General features: G+C 41.0%; 1 protein-coding gene across 2 annotated transcripts; it reads right to left on the bottom strand.

Moving 5' to 3' along the window:
* Positions 1–1709: 1709 nt before the first annotated feature.
* On the bottom strand, positions 1710–22762 carry odf2b (outer dense fiber of sperm tails 2b). 2 transcript variants are annotated; one of them, XM_030059415.1, is made up of 19 exons: positions 22636–22761; positions 21496–21659; positions 20198–20329; positions 19268–19354; positions 18678–18832; positions 17698–17827; positions 17438–17569; positions 16837–16911; positions 16438–16509; positions 15733–15849; positions 13703–13891; positions 12073–12182; positions 9235–9370; positions 8996–9106; positions 7987–8250; positions 5096–5196; positions 4753–4915; positions 2783–2908; positions 1710–2157 (listed from the first exon to the last, which is right to left on the bottom strand). In XM_030059415.1, the coding sequence occupies exons 2-19, from the start codon at positions 21589–21591 to the stop codon at positions 2011–2013; spliced, it is 2343 nt and encodes a 780-aa protein (XP_029915275.1). In that variant the 5' UTR covers positions 21592–21659; positions 22636–22761; the 3' UTR covers positions 1710–2010. The 2 variants fall into 2 exon arrangements, with proteins under 2 accessions (XP_029915275.1, XP_029915276.1); XM_030059416.1 differs by lacking the exon at positions 21496–21659 and having other exon boundaries at positions 22636–22762.
* Positions 22763–23091: the final 329 nt, after the last annotated feature.

The raw sequence follows: 23091 nt of genomic DNA, 5'->3' as shown, positions 1-23091 counted from the left end.
AAACTTCCCGTCTCTGCTCTTATAGTTCCGGCTCTGCTCCTCAGAGCGCGCAACCTGCTCGTTTCCTGGTACAGTTAGCTGGTTAGGTAGTTGTTTTTTTGTTAGTTAGTTGGTTGGTTGTTTAGTTAGTTAGGTAGGTAGCTGTTTAGTTTGTTAGTAAGTTAGTTAGGTAGGTAGGTAAGTAGGTAGGTAGGTAGGTAGTTCGTTTTGTAATTGGTTAGTTAACAAGTTAGTTGGGTGGTTAACTAATTAATTAGTCAGTTATTTAGTTAGTTGGCTGGTTAGTTAGTTGTTTAGTTAGATAGTTGGCTATTCAGTTATTTAATTGGTTAGTTTCTTACTCAGTCATTTAGTTAGTTATTTGTTTATTAGTTAGACAATTTGTTGGTTAATTAGTCAGTTACATATTCTGTTATGTAATTTAATAAGTTAGTTTGGTGTTTAGATAATTGTTAGTTAGTGAGTTATTTAGATCATTTTCAGTTATTTAGTTGCTTAGTTGCTTAGTAGTCAGTTTGTTAGATATGTAATTAGTTTGTTAATAAGTTAGATGGGTGGTTTGCTAATTAATTAGATGGTTAGTTATTTAGTTAGTTGGCTGCTTGGTTGGTGAGTTAGTTATTTAGTTAGTTGGTTAGTTAGTCAGTTATTTAGTTGGTTAGTTACTCAGTCATTTAGTTAATTAGTTATTTGTTAGACAATTAGTTGTTAACTAGTTAATCGGTTATTTAGTTGGTTATGTAGTTAAGTTAGTTGGATAGTTAGTTGTTTGTTAGTTAGTTATTTAGTTAGATAGTTTTTCAGTTATGTAGTTGGTTAGTTACTCTGTCAGTTAGATATTTGTTAGTTAGACAATTACTTGGTTAATTAGTTAGTTATGTAGTTTGTTATGTTGTTAATTAATAAGTTAGGTCAGTGGTTAGTTGGTTTTTCAGTTATTTACTTGGTTAGTTACTCATTTATTTAGTTAATTGGTTAGTTAGTTATTTGTTTGTTAGTTAGATGTTAGTTGGTTAGTTAGTCAGTTATTTAGTTGATTAGTTGTTATGTGGTTAGTTACTTAGTTAGTTAGATGTTAACACTGTTTTCTAAGAGATTATATAAACTTGTTTCCTTCTCCATGTGTTTCCCAAACTTGCTGTGACCATGTGGGCATGTGAAGGCCTTTGAGACGTTAATGACAATCAGAAATACTTTACTGATCCCCGAAGGGAAACTGGCTCAGTGCAGTTACTCAAATTCTCAAGAGAAAAATATATTTACCAGCATAAGTGAAATTATAGGAGAAACAGTAATAAATATAAAAATATGTGCATTCGAAATTTTGAAACAAAAAGCTATATGTGCAATAATCGTGATTATTAAAAAAAAAAAAAAGTCTACACATTATGAAAAAATAACGTGAATTAATCCTACAGTATTATTACACCCATAGTGTGTAATAATACACACTATGCGTGTGTATTATTACACACACATCGTCTCCAGCGTGTTGGGAGACGATGTGTGTCCCGACATACCACCAGTGGTGAAGTCGGATTTTTACACACAACAGTGAGTAAACAGTGATATTGGGCTCTAAGTAAACCTGAACTTAATGGTCCTATCGTACTACTACAGTATTTGTAGGTTATGTTTTGCTGCCTGTTCAAAATGTACTTGAGGTTCACCACAGCTCTTTAAACTGAAGCTATCAGCCACACAGCAAACACGTTTTCTTTTTTTTATTATTCAAAGTAAAAAGCTCCATCATTTATTCATTCATTGCAAGCAGGAGCAGAAACTGCGTAGATATTGTCTTTGTGCAAATGATAAATAAAAAAAAAAAAAAAACTTTATTCAAAAAAAGCTTACATAAAATATATTCAGACAAAATTGAAACATTTAAAATGACGCCTCGTTAGTTTAGTAGTTGTAGAAATTCGTGGTTGACGGCATGTTGTAGGTCTGTCTCTCGCTCTCTGGAGGACGGAGATCCAGTCAGGTTGGAAAATGCAATTTAAAAAAAATTTAACTTGAGAGTAAAGATTCCCCAAACACGTTGCCGTAAGAGGTTTTGAGGAAGTGGACGTAGTTGTGCAGGCTGCGGTTGGTGGAGTCGGACTGCTCCAGTCTGTCCTTCATGTTCTTCAGCTGACCCTGGAAACGGCGCTCCATCTGATGAGGGAGAGCAAAAACACCCAAAAATCTTAACTCTGTGCATGTATCTAGTTCAGTTTTCATCATCGGATGGGGTGGGGGGTTTAAGCACCTAAAATTATTTGATGTGGCCCAAAATGATAACCAGTGGACAACATAGATATTCATTAATTTGTTCTACACACCTAATCCTTTTCAGGGTTTGTCCCAGTTTACACAGATACGGACAATAACACAGGTATTAATAGAATCAGAATCAGAAAAACTTTACTGATCCCTGAGGAGGAAATGGGCTCAGCTGCAGTTGCTCAGATTCTTCAAGGGAAGAATATATTATAAGCACAAGTGAAATTATAAGGAATAGAAAAGGGAATAAGAAATATTAAAATATGTGCATTAGAAACATGTTTAAAAAAGTATGTGCATTATGTGTAAATATGCGCATAAATCCTTCTTGTCCATTAATCCTAGGTGTAAAACAGTATGTGCATTATCCATGAAGTTAATAGTAAATTTTACAAACAAAAGCAACTCTGCTCATTTCATGTCTGAGAAGTCAGTAGTCGGATATTCACTGGGAAATGAGCGGGTGTGACAGCAGCTGGCGACGGTGAGTGATGATGATGATGATGATGCCACTCACTTCCTCCTTGCTCCTGTGTAGCTGGCTCAGCTCGGTTCTGGCGAGGCTCAGCTGGCTCTCCAGGTCCAGGGCTTTGGACTGAGACCCTCTCTCTTTGGCCAGCGCCCTCGCCAGGCTGTCGTCCACCTGCACGCCACAAGACGTGGTCATTGGTCAGCTCAAGTTCATTTACTCGGCACATTTTGCACATTAAAATGCGAGGCGATGCGCTTTATGTGGGAGGAGAAACAAATCAGCATGACAGAGAGGAGAGAGAGAGAGCGAGAAAAAGCAAAATAAAGTCGAGATGAATGACTTTGCAATACATTTCTTTCACATTTTTTCCTAATAGCTTTCACGCATGTTGAGAGGGGGGAACTATACATCATCCACAGTCCGTCTGCCACGAAAAATGCCTGAAAAACCGCTGATCAGCTTTTGATGACACTTCAGCTAATGATGCCTGTCACTGCTACGCTCTGGCTTTTTCAATTTATCCAACTTTCCAAGAGGGTCTATCTTCTATGACAGCGTATTACGGCCACTGCAGAGAGAAAAAAGTTAAAGAACTGGGGCCCGGGGAGGGAAATATTCAGAGAAAAAACTCAGAATTTTCGAGATTAAATTCGTAAATTCATGAAAGAAAACTCAGATATTCTCTGAGATTAAAATGGTAAATTTATGGTTATAACTATTCTTCCAAGTTTTTTTTTTTTTTTTTTATCTTAAATTTGTGTCTTTATAATCTCAGATTTTGAGTTGTTTTCCTCATAAATTTGTGAGTTTTTTCTGGCACTAATATGTTGTCGTAATTCGCAGCCATGAAACTTGAGAAAGTGACGTGCCTCGTCTCTCCATTCTGGCATTTTAAAGTGCACTGAATGGCCTAAAGGGGGCGCTACAGCGTATGTTAATTAATTTTCCACATGACAGGGAGGGGACTGGTATCTGTCTATCTGTCCTGTGGGATATCCGAGCCTCTGCTGCCTGTTTTGGATGAAACTCGGGAGAACGATGGATGCTGAGGTTCAGCATTTTGAATATAAACCTCATTTGCGTCACCACAGCGCCACCACCAGGCCAACAGGGCTCTGAGCCTCACACTCAATATCTTGGACAGGTCAAATCTGATGAACCAGCATCCACAAAATGAAACTGATCACAGCGCCACCAACGGGCCAAAAAAGCCCCGGGCTACAAGCGGCGATATCTCAGACAGCAAACATCACACATACACAAACAAACAAACAAACAAACAAACATTACACCCGGGGCGACTTGGACCATCTGTAGCGTTGCTGTTGCCTTGCATTTTGCAGGAATCCACATAAAAAGGCACTGGGAAAAAATCAGCTCCCAGTGGTTTAGAGTAAGAAATTAAGAAAAAAAAGAAACGCTTTGGCCTGTTGGTGGCGCTGACGCTGTGGTGGGCCAGTCAGTTTCATTTTGTAGATGGAGGCCATCATGTAAAAACACGTCATTCCCCATAAGTAGCTCTGTGCATCTCATGGTTTCCCACTTGATGTGCTCTGCCGTGTATTTTGCTGCATTGCATCATGTTGTTTTGGTTGGTGATCAGTGAGACGTAGGCGGACTCGTTCTCTCCAAAGTCCTCTGAGACTTTCCGTGCAATGACGGGCTGTCGGAATAAATTTGTCTCAACATGTCTCAGTGTTCTCTGCTGCTGTTATTTTGCACATCCCTGCATGCATGCTGTGATTAATACCGACCCTGTTTACTCCATTCTCTCTTCTATTTCTTTGATGAATCTCACTCTTTCCTGCTGCAGAGATCTAACTCACAGAGCCATACAAGTCTCATCGGATCTAATCTGATCCAATGGATTCATTTGGAAAGAACTCCGATCAGAGAGCAACACATCTGAAGCCCAACAGGATCATAATTTGTTTCTCAGAAAATCAAACAAAACAATATAATGTGATATCATCCAGAGCAGGACAGGGATGAGTGAGTGAGTGGGGGGGTCGGACCTGTCTCTTTGTGTCGTCCAGTGTGTGTTCCAGCTGTCTGCTCAGGATGCTGCACTCGCTCGCCTTCTCCTCCAGCTGCTGCTGGACGCTGCGGACGGCGGCTTCCTTCGCCGCGATAACCTGAGACATCTGTTTGTTCTCCAACTTCATCTCCTCCAGTTTCCTACACAAACAAGGCAGAGCAGGTAAAAATGAACAACTGCAGGGTGGAAAATTATGCCAATATTTCACGTTTTGTCAGCAGAAGCTTTTTGAGTGGCGCATAATGACTCTCTGACAGAAACTCTTCAACTGTCTGTTCCTGGACTGCCTTTTCACCACTGGAGGGAAATGACCAGGTTACCTGTCCAGGCTCTCGGTTTTCTCTCTCAGTGCGTTGTTTTCTTCCTGCAGGAGCAAATTCCTCTGCTGAAACGTCTCCAGCTGAGAGCCCTGCTGCTCCACCTGTGGATGAACTCACATTCAGAAGCTGCAGAAATCCACCTTCATGCATTCATCCTGCATCACTGCTGCTCATAATTCCTGCTGTAGTGTTACACAGCAGAGGAGAATCAGTGTCAAAGAAAACTGCAGCATCTCTCCACACGCAAGTCTGCCTTCCTTTGCAACTTTACACAGTGAGGAAGAGCTTTTTTTTTTTTTTTTTTTTTTTTTTTTTTAAATGTAAACAGTTCCTCCGGTGGTTGCGGAAAATGTGCAGCATTATCGACTGAAGAATCATTTAGTCATAAAGCAGGATGGTACAACATCTGCATCTGTAGTCGTGAGTTTAGAGCAGAGTTGAGAATGTCAAGCAAAAATAATCTGAACAGTAAAGCATATTTCTCTCTTTTGTATATTAAATATATTTATTAATATCATCTCTTGTTTTTATGACTAAAGGGCATTGTTTCTTCTTCTTAAAAGCTGTAGCATTTTTTTTTCCTGATTTTCCAGTTGTATGGACTCTGAAAAATGGATTGGGCTACTTATACGTGAGCTAAGCCAAAACGTCAGAGATTTTGTTTGATAAATAATGAATTTTGTCATGAGGAAATATATCAAATGTCCAAGAAAAAGAGGTGACAATGCGCCCAAACCAGATGAGGAATAGCGCCACGTCACATTGAAACAGGACGTTCATTTGGGACAGGAGGTTTGTAAACTGTGTGATTTGAATTTTGTGGAAGACAAAGCACATTTTGCTTTGCATCATACACGTTACAAGCAACTTCGGACAGATTTATCCAACAAAGTGAATTCTACAATGGAATTTATCACAATGACAGATTGTGAAATTCTCAAATGGCTCTTTGAGAATGTTTTTTTTTTTTTAATTTAGATCAGGGGTCACCAATCATGTGCCATGGAGGGCCGAGAGGCTGCAGGTTTTCATTCCAACCAAGACCTCCACCAGGTGACTTCACTGATCACCTCACCTTGTATCAGAAAGGAGGAGCTAATCAGTGAAATCACCTGGTGGGGGTCTTGGTTGGAATGAAAACCTGCAGCCTCTCGGCCCTCCATGGCACATGATTGGTGACCCCTGATTTAGATTATCCAGAAAAGGCATGAAAGTTACGGAAATCAGTTTTATATTGAGCAAAACTAGTTTATGTTGAATTTTTTGCTGCTTTAGCCACTAAACATTGCTGTGTCTCAGGCGAGCACAGAGCCTCAATCTGTATCTTGTTTTCATTAAGAAAAAATAAAATAATAATATAAAAAAATCATTCATTCATTCAACAGCTTAATGCATCATCAGTCTGGGTTTTCTCAGTCCCGTTTGTCTAAAATCGTCTTGTTGGGATGTTTTTGGTGGTGTAAACTACGTCCTGTGGCTGCGAATGAGCGAGCTCAAATTTTATCTGCAGCTCGAGTCAACATGGAGGTGGAAACTCTTGTCTCCCAGTTTTCACCGCCCTCGTGCTGTTGAGCAAGGCACCAAACCGACAGCTGATCGGTGGTTGATGGGATTAGACGATGTGGTTAAACTGGGAAGCTAACGTGTGAATGTGTGTGTGTGTGTGAAGTGGGACGCTGCTCGAAAACTGACCACAGAAACCCTCCCTGGATAAATAAAACAAAAGTCAATATGAAGTGTGATTCATGTGACTGCTTGGGAAAATTAATGTTTTAACCGCTTGAACGGCCTGCCGGAGGATCTGAGAGGAGCTAAAAACATTGAAACTTTTAAACGTAGACTAAAAACCCATCTCTCCCTTTATGTAGTGTCTTATAATATTATAATCTTTTAATTTTATAGTTTTATAGGTACTCTATTTCTTATTTTATCTGTATTTGTTTTACTGTCATTTTACTGATAGTTTCTATATATTATATTCTACATTCAATTTTATTGTTTTTCATATTGTTTTTGTATTTATTCAGTATCTTATTCTTGAGTTGTTGTTTTTTTATTGCTGTGTTTTTATTGTTCTAAATCTTTTTATTCACTCTCTTGTCTGATTACTCTTATTTCTTGATCTTTTATTCATTAATTAACCATATTTTATGAGTGTGCATCGGTCTCCTAGTCCTTTTACTTCTTATTTTATGCTTATTTGTCAATCAAGATGTAAAGCACCTTGAATGTCATGCATTTGTTTGAAAGGTGCTATATAAATAAAATTTGATTGATTTGACTGATTAAAATAAATTATCTGGTAACTAGACAGTGGAGATTAATTCTGGTTTTGTGCCACCGCTTATTTATTTGTTTAGACTGTGCAAAACCTCAGAAATCATTGCAATTTGGCTCAATTTCCAAGACAAGAAGTTTGTAAAAGTCAAAGAGCTGAGAGAGAGAGATCACAAGAACAGCAGGGGGTTTGTTCACACCGGTCATGTTCAGAGTTAGGACGGCTTTATTTTAACGCATTCAGTTAAGTTTTTTGACCAGGTGAGAAGAACAATGCCATCTGAACTCGAAAAGAGAAGAACGGTGGGATTGACAACATAATCCAAACCACAAACCAAATGACATGCAATGTTTTTTTTTTTTTTTATAATTATTATTCTTTTAAGGAATCAGATGTAGTCAGCAGTTCCTTGTTACTGGAAAGCCAAGCATAGTAAAATAAAGTGTGGACTTTCACAGTCACAGCACAGAAAGTAGGTTGAGGTTGAAATCAGATTTGTTGACAAAACTGTCCAATAATCAGTTTACTAGTAAGTCATGTGACTTTTGTTTACAAGCTGTGAACAGACCAAACAAAGTCGACTGTTTTAGCTGCGATCCAGACCAACACTCACCCTGTGCCGGACGTCCGACAGGGCGCTGCTCTGCTCCAGGCTCCTCCTCTCGCGGGCGTCGGCCTCCTGCTGGGCCTCTCGCAGCTGCAGCTCGGCCCTCCTCAGCTTGTCGGGCAGCGGCTCAAGTTCGATCAGACGGTCCAGCAGCTCCCTCCTCAGCTGCTCCATCTCCCTCTCCAGGCTCAGCTTGGCATCCCGCGCCTCGCGCTGTGTGACGTCCAGCTTCAGGCAGTACTCCTCCGCCTCCAGACGGGCCTGCTGGACCTGCAGAGCAAAATGCACCGACACAGTCCTGTTGGAAAGCGGCTTTTTATCTTCAGAAGAAATAATTCAGGGTTTTACTGGCCTCTTGCACAAAATGACCATAATATACCTGTGAGGGGCGGATAGGGTCGTTGCATTGACTCAGCAAATACACTGGTGCTGAGATTTCTGTCTTTAAGACTCACATTCTGGCCTTCTGCTTTAACCCCCTCCATCCACTGAAGTCTCTAGATATCTATCTTTAACTGCACAGCAACACAAGGGAGCAATCACATCTCAGCTAAAACACTGAAAAGCTTCATTCCCGAGCCACAAGCAAATACCAAAGCGGCATTACTGTCCCAGTATGTGGAACAGGAATATGTCAGCTCTTCACTTCATGTTTCTGATGGGTGCTGAATTAGATATCTTACGCCTGTTTACTTTGTGCCTCTTCAAATTAAAGCCTGAATCAAGTCTGTGTGCAAAAATAGAGTACACTGGATTTTTAGCAGGCTCCATGATAAAATTCTATCTGCAGAATCCTTGATCGATAAAACAAATAAAAGTGTGTCAAATAAAAGTTAAGTCTAATTAAGGCATTTCTGCAGGAAAAAGGGATAAACAAACTGCAGTTCATACTCCAATCAGAATATTCAAGAAGAAATGCATTAAACGTCATTAAATGTATTTTTGCCAGGATGTTTACATGACTGTCTAGTTACTGTCCTGGCTGCAGGTTTGGGTGAGAGGAAGAGGCCTGCACCTTCGTCTTGTATTTGTCCACCAGACTCTCCTGCTTCCTGACGGAGGATTTCAGGCGCCGAGCTTCAGCGTGCAGATCTTTCAGCTTTTCTTCAGATGAGCTAAACGAGACCTGAGCACAACACAGCAGAAATCAACATAAGCATGAGTCTAAAGCAGTGAGAACAGTGAGGAGCTGTTGTTTAAATGCAGCTTATGAATGAGTTTTGGGTTGTGTGATGTGGGCTTGTCGGCATGTACCTTCAGCGTCTGGTTCTCCAGTTTGGTGGAGGCGTTCTCAGCGCTCAGAGCGTGCAGCTGCTCCATCAGCTCCTCCCTCTCCGCCCGGCTCCTCTCCTCCGCCGACTGAAGCTGGGAGCTCAGCTCGGCCAGGCGGCTGCCAGGCACATCAGCACTTACTTTAGTTTAGGGTTACGTTTCTTTTTTGCACAGTTAAAAAATATGTACACATATACAAAACAAAGACAATGACAAAGGTAACACATGATATACAGTGCAGGCAGAGGCAAAAACCCAAAGGGCTTATTTGAAGCATCCACCTCAAATCTTTAGCATATAGAGGACAAGTAATTAACATACAGAATATGATAAAAATAAGACATTTGTATATATTTAAACAGTGTTTACAATAATATTACCAAAAAGAGATGCAGAAAATAAGTGTGTGATGTGTTTAAGTGAATGTGGGTGTGTATAGTATGTATATAAGGGGATAGTGGACAGTAATTCATAATAATAACAATACATATTAGGCTACTGTGAGTTACATACAAAAAATATGGATACAAAGTGAGAGAAAAAAACATGAGGAAGATAATCATAAAACAGCAGTTAAATGTTCTTTTAACCGTCTTTTGTAACATTTTATTGAAGAACAACTTTTTGCCAGGTGGGAAAACTCATTCCATAATTTGGTCCTTTCAATTCTCTTATGTAGGATTGACCTCAGCAGGTGAGAACGTCAGGAGGATGAAGGCCTGAGGACTGACAGGATATGAAAGGATCTGTTCATTTGTTTTAATGTAAGTCCTGAGATGCTGGAATAAGAATTGAAAGCTCAGCTGAAAAACTTTTAACCACAACTTCCCCACAACATGTTTTCTCACGCCTGCACTGCCGTGGTGTTAAAGCGACCTTCACAAATGCTGTGACACCGAAAATCTGTTTCATCTGAAGCCATCTGCATCTCAGCGTCCAAACAGAAATCCAGATGAGGTGCACACAGACTGTCCGTTAAATACAGAATTACTGCCACCGCCGCCGCCGCTGCAGGATTTTATGAAATGTAATGAAGTCGTTATGACACGCAAATGAAGGGTTGTCGGCTCTGTCTCCACTTTGAGGACGAGCAACTGGAAGAGGGACAGGGCGTCAATTAACTCGTGAGATCGTGACAACAAAGAAAAGCTGGAACACAAATGGACCGTGTAGGACACACAACATCAGGGCTGTCAAACCCGAATCAGGAGGTGGGCCGCATTCGCTCAAATGAGACCTCAGTGGGGCTGACACATGTGGGCACTGTAGACTATTTTCTGATTTATTATTTTAAATCAATTAATTTGTTTTCAGACAATCAATGAGAAATTGAATGTTGGCTCATGAACACATATTGTAGACAGACAGGTAGCAGACAGGTTTGCCGTTTACCTCCCAGAAGAAAATGAAATAACTGCTCTTTCCATCTTTCTTGATGTCAACCTTTTGCTTTTTTGGCAGCAGGTTTGCTGAATTAACACCATGCAGCAACGGCAGCTCACCTGCTGGTTTTAACTTCACTTCCAGCCTGTTCTACTTCATTTATCATAACTTAGCATCAGTTGTTAATTTATCAGTCTATCATAGAAACTTCTTATTTTGCTTTTTACACATAGTTGATAATAATAGAATGCAAATATTTCAATTAAAAAAAACCATTTAATAATATTTTTGTTTTTCCCCCTTTCCCTCCAAAACATATTGGGGGACGGATGAGAAGTTAATTAATTTGAAACGATAGATACAAGCAGTGGTGACGCTTGGGTGACTGATGAAGTTCATCTCTCAGTCAGTCGGAGACTTTTGTGTTTATCGGTCTGGCCCCCTGCGGTCCTGCCAACAACACACACTCCTCAGGCAGAGGTCAGAGGTCAGAGGTCAGGAATATTCACTGGTGTATGTGTTAGAGCGCCAGTGACACGCAAAAAAATAACCTCCCCTCCTCCGCCGCTGAAGACAATCCTGGAGGAAACACTGTGCAGAGATGACTTCATGCCTTTTTTTTTTTTTTTTTTTTGGTTACATCTTTTGGGTCATTTGAAATTATGGTTCAGTTTTTGTAATAGTAATGATCCACAATGTTTTCAAATAATTAAATGTCCATTGTGCCGTTCAGCATCACCGACTAACATGACAGAGTTATGCTTCAACCTATATCCAGTTCATGGAAGCTTTTCCATTTGCTGTTGTTAAACGCTCGCTGTCTGGCAGCACTTTGCTCTGAAAAACCCTCCGGCACTGAAAACAGAGTTGTGTGTTTTACATTTCTGGGCTGGTGGAGTACGTTCCCTCATTGTGGAGTTTAATTTGAGAGCCACATAACTGCAGGCTCTGAGTGGAGGCCGACCGATAACAATATTTGGGATAAGACTTCTGATAACAATAAATTGGTTGATTTTTTTTTTTTTTTTTATACATAACACACATTTGTATCAAAGAATCCTAATCAAATAGTTGTAAAGATATGTACTGCCGGCTTGATATTTTACAGTTGAACAATTAACATATTAGCAATCTGCAGCGCCGTCTGCTCAGCTGCTCTGCCAACTCACTGCTGCACAAACCATCACACAGCACAGTCTGATGGACAAACGAGTTAACACTGACGCTGTTTTTTTTTTTTTTGTTTTTTTTTACTTTTTCAAGGTTTTTTTACTGCAACGTCTTTTTGTCCATTCAGACAACTAATAATATCAGTCAGGCTCTACTTCCAAGCCGACAAAACTTACAGTGTTCGGTGTTTACTGCTGTTTTTATCTTGGTACAGCGAAGCTAACCTCAACAAGAAGCTAAAGCACACAGTTCAGTCAGTGCACTCACATTCTGAGAGCAGCAGCTTCCTCCTCCAGCTGGCCTTTAGCAGCCGCCTCTTTAGCGTGTCGGGCGCTCCAGTCGTTGGATGTGGACAGAGCCTGTGCCAGCTGGGACTCCTGAAACAACACACACACACACACACACACACACACACTTACAGGCTGACTATTAAGATTATTGCAAGTTATTTCATAACCATTAGACGCAGTATGTCCCAGATCTGCAGCAGCATTTGACTGGCATAAAGTCTAGTAGCATCCAGAAACCCTGTTCGTCATATATTCATTCTGATTTTATCCACAGAGCGTATTTACCCCTAGAGAGCTTTGTAGTATGAAAGTGACCACTGATCCGATCTGTAAGCTGAGTCATTTAAAAGCTATGGGAGCTTATTTACATGCTCTGGGAGTGTCCCTCAGGAGCCTGTTTCTGGCAAATGGCTGCAGACGTTTTTTCCAAGATTTCTATATCAACGTGTCCCACTCACCCTCTAAGTTTCTACTTCATGACGAATCTATCTTGTGCCTGTCACTACCTAAAAAGTGTTTTTTTATTAGCTGGGCTGAGAGCAGCAAAAAAAAAAAAAGTCACCTGCTGGAAACTTCCCCACACTCTTTCTTTTCATGTTTGGGTGTTAACACACACACACACACACACACACACACACACACACACACACACACACACACATTGTCCACTTTATCAGCTCCAGCTGTCCAGTCTGATGCAGCTCAGCTCAGCAGCTCTGCCATCAATTCTACCTTTTAACAAAGTCCATAATGTTCAGTTTGTGTTGACATTGTGGACTTTGTGGTATGAGATGGTTATAGTTTTGTTTTCATTTTTAGTTCACGAGTGTTTTTCTTTTCTTTTTCTCTCTTTTCTTTATCTGTTTCTGATTCTCACATGATGTAAGGATTTTGTCAATGTATTGTTTATTTTGGCATGGGATATAAAATCAATAAAAATTTGATTGCAAAAAAAAAAAGTTATTTCAAAACCACTATACATTTACTTACATTTTAGGGAATTTTGCTGACCCTCTTCTTCATCATTATCATCATCATCATTTTATCTAATCATCTAATTAAAAAGATAATATCATTAAAGATAGGTTTAAATCATTAAAAAAAACTCCTTTCTTCTATGTGTGCACACACACTGTGCACTGCTGGTGATGTAAAACGATACTCAAACATGTCGAGGGTCTCCATCGATCTGAGGTTTGGACACAAAATGTGAAATCACCCAAAATAGGAAGCGAAAGAGAAAAATTGTGTTGAGTAAAACAGAAATGATTGAAAAAAACAGTTGAGCATGTTGTTCTGACCATGTTTGGTGGTGATTTCAGAGGGGCTCCGCAATGCAGAGAAACCATGTAATTACATGGTGAAAAAAATAAGACCGCTAATAATTGTTTTTAAAGTATTCTAATATTTTAAGGTCATACATTTAGTATTGACTGAACTGTCCAAGAGCAAAGGAATAACAAAAATGGGTGTCATTCACCTTTTAAGGTTTTTTAATACTTTTTCAGTTAAATTAAATTAATTAGTATTATTATGACAGTGCAGGTGGACACGCTGGCTCCTGAGGGATCTAACCTGCGTCCTCCTACCCGCTGAGCCCCTCTGACCTTGTCGTGCAGCCTGCTGGCGAGCTGCCTGGCTGTCTCCTCGGCCCGCTCAACATGCTGGGCCAGCAGGGCGGCGGCCTCCTGGCTCCCCGCCTCCTGCTCCTGCTCTCGGTGCTGCCGGAGCTCCTGCAGCTCCTCCTGCAGGGCCTGGAGCTCCTGCTGCTGCCGGCCGTGGCTCTGCTGCATCCTCTGCTCCACAGAGAGGAGGGAGACGTCAACACACACACTGAGTTTGAGGAGTTTTAAAGATTATTTTTCGGCTTTACTTGACCGTCACAGCAGAGAGAGACAGGAGAGGCAGAGGAGAGAGAGGGGACGACACGCAGCAAAGGGCCTGGGCTCGGATTCAAACCCAGGATGCTGTGATCAGGACTCAGGATGAGTGGTGCGAGCTTAAGTGCCAAAAAAAACTTTAAGGTGTTTATTTAATGCTGATATGAGGATCATAGAAATCTCAGTAAAGCTGGAATCAGACTGTTTGGGATTTGTACTCGAGGAATTACTCAAATCATTCATTTATTATCAAAAGTATAATCAACTAATTTTCAACCAATTGACCACTGACCAGTCTTCTCCTGAGCATTAGGAGATTTGTATTCAGGATGCACTGATGTATTGGCAGACTGTCTATACTGACCAATATCAGCTGAAAAATGTAATATTAGTATCGATCCAATATCAGTGAATTATTTGTAACGCAGACGAGCCACTGGGCCTGCTAGAGGAAAGGTCAAGGATAGGGATGCATGATCATATCGACCCGTCATCAGCGGCTGACAATATTGGCTTTAAAATGAAATATTGATATCTAGGTCTAAAATTAACATTTCTGCTCATAGGTGAAATAGGTCAAATTTTCCCTGCTTGTGACCGTTGTCAGGATTGTCTCAGGGAGAGAATCATCCACGGCTGTTTCAGTAGGATGAATCTTACAGTTATGAAATTGTTATGAAAATATTATTTAAAAATAAATATGCCGTGTTTTATATGACCTAAGTTGAAGTCGTTTTCTATTTTTGCCAAGTGAATGTGTGCATTTTTGAAAATTATTGTATTTTATGTCTGCATCTGTCAGTGAGCCTTCACAATAAGAGCAGGCATAATAAAATGTTAATTCCACTACAGGAGAGACGTGATGTTCTCTGCAATTATAGGTGGAAAAAATATGTGCATATTTCAGTATTGATATCAGCAATGGGCCAGAAGGGCTGGGAAATATCAGCATATCTGCAAAAAATCCAGGATCATGCTTCTCTGGTCAAGGAGTCACCAAAGCTGACAAACATCATCATCCAGCCAACATGACTGCTGTGACTACATTTCATTGCAATACTAAAGTAGTGTTTGAGACACTCGTGTGCAAGATTAAAAAGGAGTGTGCTAGATTAAAGGGAAATTCACCAAAATCTAGCCTGCATGAATGTTGTCGCCAAATTTCATGGTGATGCACAGCAAATAGATTTGGAAATATACCGACACGCCGACTGACAAAACTAGAAAGGCTCAAACTGTTTTGCACCTGCATTTGTAACACAATTCTTATGAAAACATGCATATCAGTACAATTGGCTGGACATTATCATCAACCTAAAAACAAATTCCCTAATTTTACTTATCAACAACCTGATTGCACCTGGACACCGTCTGATTAGAGGTGGAACACGTGAAACACTGCGTGCAATAATTGATCCTCATAACTGAAGCAGCTGGTAGGCAGGCAAGACTGCGAGAGTGAACATGCTGTCCATGCATAAGAACAACTGTACGCCTCTAGCTGAATTATTCACTCGGTTAGACGTCGTTTTATCCTGAGTTTTAGTCTCCAGAGACGGAGAAACCGGGGGAAAGCAGCCATCTCAGTTCTCTGTTGACGCTCCAAATCAAACCCAGTCAGGGCGGACATGGCAGAGCTGGTTTTGCTGGGCCATTAGAGGCTCAGCGCATGTTGGACCGCTGAAAACAACTCAGCCACATCTGACATTTCCACTGTAGTGCGTTTTTTTTCTTTTCTTCATTTTTCTTTAACAAACCTGAATCTGGCCGGCCAGATGGCTGTTCTCTGCTTCTTTCCTGTTCAGCTGAGATTCGAGATGGCTGCGAGTCGACTCCAGGATTTTGGAAAGCTCTTCGGTTGTTTTCACGTTGTCCTGCCGGGTGGACGGAAGCAGAGGGTGAAGGGCAGTTTCTGTTCTTCATCTTAACTTAAAAACGTACAATAAAAGTGACTAAGTAGGAGCTGTTGATTTCCACCTGTTTCTGACTAGCAGAGGTGGAAGTAACTGATTACATTTACTCACGTTACAGTAACTGATTAGCTTTTTTGTGTACTTTTTGAGTAATTTAACTTTTACCTCAGCACATTTTTGCTTGAGTTTTGTCCTTCGCTATATTTTAAATCAGATCCATCACTGAGAATAAATCATCAGTGACAGATTGTGCAACCTTTCACAATAAAAGCTCTGTCAGCAAAGATGAGAAGAGGAACCTGCTTCTATATTGTTGGTTCTACTTTTTGTCATTTCTTTTTATACATTAAAGCAGCACCATGATCAGCAATGGAACAGTACTTCTACTGGAGGAGCAATATGTAGTACTACATACTGTTTGTACACAGTGGTAGTGATTCTCCATCTACTATGTCAAAATACGGATGTACAGAAACTATGATCCCTCTGAGAATTCTGATGACTCCTCGTCTAGTGTTCAGACTGTGTTAATAGTAATCCAAGTCAAACCTTTTCAAAATCCAAATGCTCAGCAAGTTTGGAGGCCTCTTTCTCTTTGCTGCTGAGTTTGGCCACAAGTCGCTGTAACAGAAGCAAAAACGAGAGAGGTCTTCTTCAACACAGTCTGGTGACCGATAAACACATCGACTAGGATGGGGCGATACAGACAAAATCAAAAATCAGGATATCTTTGACCAAATACCTCGATATCAATATTGTGACAATGACTGCTGGTGCTTTCAAAAGACATTCACACTCAAGAGATTTTTGCTAAACAATCATTAGCAATGTGGGAATGATGACCAAGCAGGTGGAGTTGAATAATAAAACAGCTACAGCAGTAAGAACAGTCCAATAAGTTCAGCAGATTCATATCATGTAGATGATGCACTTCTGATTATTACTCACAATGTTCTCCGCTTCGCTGTCGGCCAGTCTCTTCTTTAATGAATCTCTCTGCTCGGACGTCACCAGTGATTCTTTCTGTTCGTATCAGGCGACATCATGGAGGTTAAGAAGTGAACATCTACATGCTGACTTAGTGTGATGTCTTACTTGTCATTATGTTAAGTGTAAACTTTTACCCTGCATCTGACATGACGCATCATTTTTGCACAAGCACAAACAATTTTTTGTCAATAACTGTATGGGTGAGATCACAGTGAGATACAAAACATACAGGTGAAGTTCACTTTGCTGCATTTTTGAATGTGGCTTGTAAGCAGAAGTAATGTGGACTAACAAGTGTCTTGTGTCTTTTATACTCACTGTCCTCAGTGAGTATAAATTAAAAGTGAATAGATATGAACAGATACATTTTGCAAGTGCTCTTTGGCAGGAAATAGTCCCAAACAAACCTCTTTGCCCCTGAGGACTGTGGATTATGTCGGGTGTCCGTGTCATTGTTTTTGGAAGGAGCTGTTGCAAGTTTTGCACATTTTTGATACCCATATGTGTTTTGGAATGTGGGGTGAACTGTTCCTTTAAATGAGAAACCAAAGGAGCTCACCTCGTACTCCAGCCACTCTCTGAGCAGCTCCCGCAGGCTGTGGTTTGTGTGGTCAAATATCTCAATCTTCTCTAACAGCAGCTCCTGCTGCCGGCCGAGGGAAGCTGCATTCGACTTTGATAGTCGCTTATCCTGAGAGAGAGAGAGAGAGAGAGAGAGAGAGAGAGAGAGGGAGAGGGAGACCTTCAAGCATCCACTCTGTATCCTGCTGACCCCTCAGTGTCCAGAGCCAAATGATTCTCTTCAGTAACAGGACTCACCTTGGCGAGGCCATCAACAGTTTCTTTCAGCGCTGACAGCTGATTGGCTACCGTCACGCCGTCGATCTCTGCCTCGACGAGAGCCCTGAGCAGCAGGTCCGTCTCCTGCTGGGACGCCCCGCCGTCTCCCCTGAAAACATGACACAAACGGAACCGCAGAGTCCGCACGGGCATCAACGACAGTATAAACACTGAAGCTATTTCCATCTCGGTGCAACATAATTGTGATTATCAGGACCAAACACGAAAATTAGTGACAATCTGCTCATCTCATGTTACAATTTGTTATGCGATACAGGCGTCACAATTCAATACAAACACACTATGATGTAATAAACAGACATTTAATGACAAACTCTGTGAGACTTATATTTATTTCGGAGCCATAAATCTTTCTGGTAGCAATGGTGCTGTCTTGCTGGAATGTAAACTATTTAAAAAGGTTGTCAATAAAAAGTGCAGATAATACAACTGATGAAACTGTACTCATTTGTGATTATGACACAAGAATAAAATCTAACACAAAAATTCATTTTTCTGCCCTATGATATGTTCTGTCGCATTTTTTCTATGGCTATACATTTTTGAATTTTTATATATAATTTTTATATAATTTTTTAATACTTTATCATCTTTATCATACTTTATCATTTTTATATACTTTATCATCATGCAACATCTGAACTCCTCCAGCCTTAATAATTCTATTTTCTACACAATCAATCAATTAATCAATCAAGAGGGAACCACATTTTAATTTCACTATACAACCTGTTGTATAATGACAAATAAACTTCCTTGTGTCCTTGTATCTCATTTATACCAGAGACACACCAGCAAACAGGAAAATGAACTTGGAAGCTCAAAGCTCATCTCCAATAGCTGTTTTTAGAACAATGTTGGTGTGTTTCAGGATTGGATTGCTGCCCTTTTCCTTTACATTTAAAAGTGATATCCTCCATCTTGCTGTGGCGTCTTACTTCTTTAAAAAACGACGGTTGCTTTCTTGCTCCCGGAGCAACACGCTGAGCTTTTTGGGTGCTGCGGCCAGCTCGTCTTCCCCCTCGCCTGCGTCTTGCCGGAGGCCGATCGCTCTCTCCGGCCAGCGCTGCGCTCTGCTTTCCTTCATCCGCAACTGATCACCAAAAACAAGCGGACAGGAATTTGTTTAGTGAACACACCGAGACACATGGACAAAGAGGTTGACGTTAAAAAAACACAACGTACTGAACTCTTACAGCAAGCTGAGCGGCAGGGCTGCACAATAAATCGAAGAAAAATATCAGACTGCGATATTCACTTTTGGCTGAAATATTTTCTCCAAGGGAAAGGTGTCTCAGGCAGCTTCATAAATAAAATATTTGAGTGCGGTACAGTATTTGCTGTCAGCAATTCTAGTTATTATTCAGAGGGTATAATCATGCCATTCTCCACATACAATATTTTGAACATTTTATTTTTCCTTTTTTGTCCAAATAATGGAACGGTTTTGCAGCTCCAAAGACACAAGTTCACTAAAATCACTGAAATAAATATAGTGTGTGTGTGTGTGTGTGTGCTTAGGTCTTACCTCGGTCTTCGGTGACTCTGCGTCCATCATCAGTCGGTCGAGCTTACTTCCACGTTTCTCACAGCTGCCAAATCTCTCCTCTGCATCCTGTGTGTTTTGACATGTGTATCAGTACATGATTTATATACAACTACCTGAAAATATATATAGATTAAGACAAGTATTAATAGTTTTCCAAATGTTACAAAATGAGCAGGAGTCGGGGGTTGAGTGCGACTTCAGCTCTAGGTTGATTAAAAAAAACAACCATTCTTATTTTTTTTGTTCTTTCCTATTTTTCTCTTTTTCCCATGTGTTTGTATTTACATGAGATGTTTTGTGCTGTGCGCTCCATAGTGTACAGTCTTTTCTGTGGGACATTATTGATTATTGATTTGTGTCCCAATATAATGACATGTACTTGTTGTCATTTCCTCTGCGCCCTGATGAAGGCTCATGGAGCTGAAACATGTTGGTCAACAGCCAAATCATACTAGGTCGTGGAATAATAAAGGCTTTCTCACATTTTTTTCAATAGAACATGTGTCTTGGATGGTTTAAGTTTGCCGGTCATATTCTACACAGGATGTTTATTTAAAAAGAAGACTCAAGTACATTTTTCATTGATCCAACCCTCTCCTGAGAGCATATGACTCTTGTTTATTCTCATTTATTCTGTTTATGTTCCTTTTTATTATCAGAATTTAACCCCTGCTTGTCCACTGCAGCCTGAATTTCCCTCTCTGTGAAGAGCAATGCCACATCTTCCATTTTTTTTTTTCCTCTTGAGGTTTTCATGGGAGTTTTTCCTTGTGGAGCTCTTTGACATAAATGTGATCAAAGGCTGTGTAAACTTGATTTGATGATGGCAATCCACGTTCAAATGGATTTTAAAAAATGAGGACATGTTTACTGGCTCTGAATGAAAATATAGCAGTGAGGGAATAACACCTGCCACTTGTGCGAGCTCAAATCTCTTCGGGTGGGTGTTTTTCCTGGAGGAATCCACGGCTTCACCCTTGCAGGGGAGCGTACACGCCCTCCACCTCCATCTGCTCTCATTTGCACGTCCTTACTCCTCCTCTGTAGAAAAGCATGGGGTGACACAGGTAAAGAGCAGGAGTCTTTGTTAATCATTATCATATTTTATGTGTAAAGCTCTTAGCAAAACAAAATTATAAGGGAAAAGTTGCAAAGTGCTGTGGAGCATCTAACAAATCAAACAGTTGAGACAGGTGATTCATTTCAGTTAAACCCCTTTCCACTGGATGCAGTCCACATGTGTTCCTGTGGCCTGGTGTAAAATGGTGTGTTTGTGCAGACTGGGGCCTAAACAGTCTTGGAGTTGCATCAATTGGCTTTGACTGGAAAGCTGAAACTCTTGTGGACAGTCAGAGTGATTTTTCAAACTGGACATCGCTGTATAAAATGACCTATAGTGACCTCTAGGAAAATCACAGCCTCATAAAACTTTACAGCCACAAAATAGAGCGCGAGGGCATTCACATTATGTCTGGGTTTCCAGGTATACTGACGATAAAGGGGGGGTGTCTGAGCAAATTTCAACAACAGAGTGCTCACCATTCAATTGCTGAAAAATGCAATTCTTACAGAAATCTCCAAATGTCAAAAGTTTTGACACCAAAGCAAAGCATGATTTTTTTCTATGGTGTCCTAATGTGGGATTTTGGACCATTTTTACTATTTTTATTCATTCCTGAGTGGTCAAAAAATTACTACATTTTGCACCAAATCTGTTCAACGAATGGTATCAACCCCATAAATTGCTGCAACAACTTATGACACATAACTGAGCATGGAAATGGCAACCATATGCTCCTATCGTCATGTTCCACCCCTTATAAACTAAATAAATAATATAAATAAATAGGCTCTGAACCACAACACGATGTTTATTACAGATTTATGACTAGAATAACTTGACCCATAGAGCTGAGCTGTATCTCAAATTAATCTTCAGTTTCCCAGCTTTCAGATGATGTTTATCACTTCTATTTGGATTCTGCTGCTGACCTTTTAATTTCCACCTGAAGATCCTCTGCCCCTCTTTACTAGAGTGTTTCTAAGACAGGGCCAGCAGGGGAAGGTGTAAATAAAATTCATATTAGTCACACAGTTTGATCAGCATGTCACCTCACATGTCAGTAACCGTGTAAAAAGCGACATATACAGCTGTGGTAGAGACAGTAAACTGTGTGTCCGTGGCTGCAGGTGAGTTGGTGGGTCACCTGCTGAGTGCTGGGGCTCCTCCTCATGTGAACGTGCACAGGTGTTGTCTCCGGCACATGAACGTGAACGGGCGGCGGGGAATCTCGGCTTTTCATTTCTTTAGCGGCGTAAATACAAAACTGAGGCAATGCTGGGGGACTATGGAGACTCCGTTATGGAAGCACTACGAAAAAACGACAAAAAGTTCAATATTAACATGTTGGTACATTACTTATTTCCACGACAAACCTAGCCCAACTCCTACCGAGGATCCTTTTTATTTTTTATTTTTTTTAAACAAGGACGGCCGTTTGGATCGAGAGGCGGCTTCTGATTGGCTCGTTTGTAACAGCTCGGTCTGTGATTGGAAGAGCCGCGTTCTTTATAAGCGTTGCCAGTAGCAACCACGATACTTCCATGGTGATAACGGACATTTAATGTTGCTAAAACACAAATCGGTCCGTTATTTTTATTTATTTATTTTTTGTTATTGACATAAAAGTGAATTTCAGTGGCTATAAAGTTTTTCTCATAGGTCTTCGAACAGGTCAGCCATATTGTGTCTTTAGCTGGCAGTTGCCGTTTCCCCAGCACTCTAGTTAATTAGAACTCAGAGATAATCCAAAGTTAGAAAGCTAGTAAAACACCCATTTAGACTCTAATTAAAAACACAATGCAACATTGCGGTGTTTGAGTATCTTAATGGATTTTATAAAGAGAGCAGGAAACATTTTTTTTTTTTTTTAATCAATCTCTGGTGTCATTTTTCATTACGCAGCTGATACAGGAAATCGAGCGCTGCACTTCCTATTTCATGTGCATGCCACTTCCGCTCAGTTCCACTTCGCTCCGTTTCTCTAACTTTACTAAATATCACCACGCAGTAAATTTTTCACAATTCAGCGATTGTTGGCTGGACTAGGTCGTCGGGTGTAATGTTTTCTTGGTGAGAAACCGGGCGACCTCCAAATTTTGATCGAAGTTCGTCCGCATGAGTGGCTCAGAGTGAAGCTGCTAGCACTGGAGCTAAGCTAGTTTACTGTGTGTGTGTGTGTGTGTGTGTGTGTGCGTGTGTGTGCGTGGGAAGCATGGCGGGCGAGCTGGACATGTTACTACCAGGTCTCTCCTTCATACTCCTGTGTCTTTACCCCGTGTCTTACCGGCCTGGGGAGGCGTGTGCCGCGGCGGCGGACGGCGGGCCGGGCAGCCTCATCCTCTGCAGGGCTTGCGGACACGAGCTGGCGGATGAGACGGACATCAGCTTCGTCCCCAGCCGGTTGGCGCTGTCCGGCCGAAACGACACGCTGGCCGGAGACAGGCGGGTCCACGTCCAGCTCCTGGAGAACCCACACGGACTCCAGTTTGAGGTGATCACGCTCCGAAAGGCAGACGTGACCAAACACTGGCCGGCAGACAAACACTTCTCCTGGTTCCCCGGGTTCTCATGGACGGTGGCCACCTGCCCTCGGTGTAAAACACACTTAGGTGGGTAGGAACCAGGCCCGGCGGCTCCTCCAGGTGTTCACGTAAACCTCACTGGTGTGAACAAGTGGATGGTGGGTCTCACAGCTGTGGTGTCCAGTGCTGTCGGATTTCTGCTGGCATCACAGTGTGCA

The sequence above is a fragment of the Myripristis murdjan genome, chromosome 9 (assembly GCF_902150065.1).
Source record: "Myripristis murdjan chromosome 9, fMyrMur1.1, whole genome shotgun sequence".
Taxonomy (NCBI): domain Eukaryota; kingdom Metazoa; phylum Chordata; class Actinopteri; order Holocentriformes; family Holocentridae; genus Myripristis; species Myripristis murdjan.
This window is presented reverse-complemented; position numbering and strand designations above follow the sequence as displayed.

Bases quoted from the DNA above. Each gene is read 5' to 3' on its own strand.
- odf2b (XM_030059415.1), bottom strand. From the start codon at position 21,591: ATGAAAAGCCGAGATTCCCCGCCGCCCGTTCACGTTCATGTGCCGGAG. The intron at 13,892-15,732 runs GTTTGTTAAAGA...TCTGTGGAGCAG, and splicing joins ATCTGGCCGGCCAGATTCAG to AGGATGCAGCAGAGCCACGG. The intron at 9,107-9,234 runs GTACATGCCGAC...TGTTGTGCTCAG, and splicing joins TGGAGAACCAGACGCTGAAG to GTCTCGTTTAGCTCATCTGA.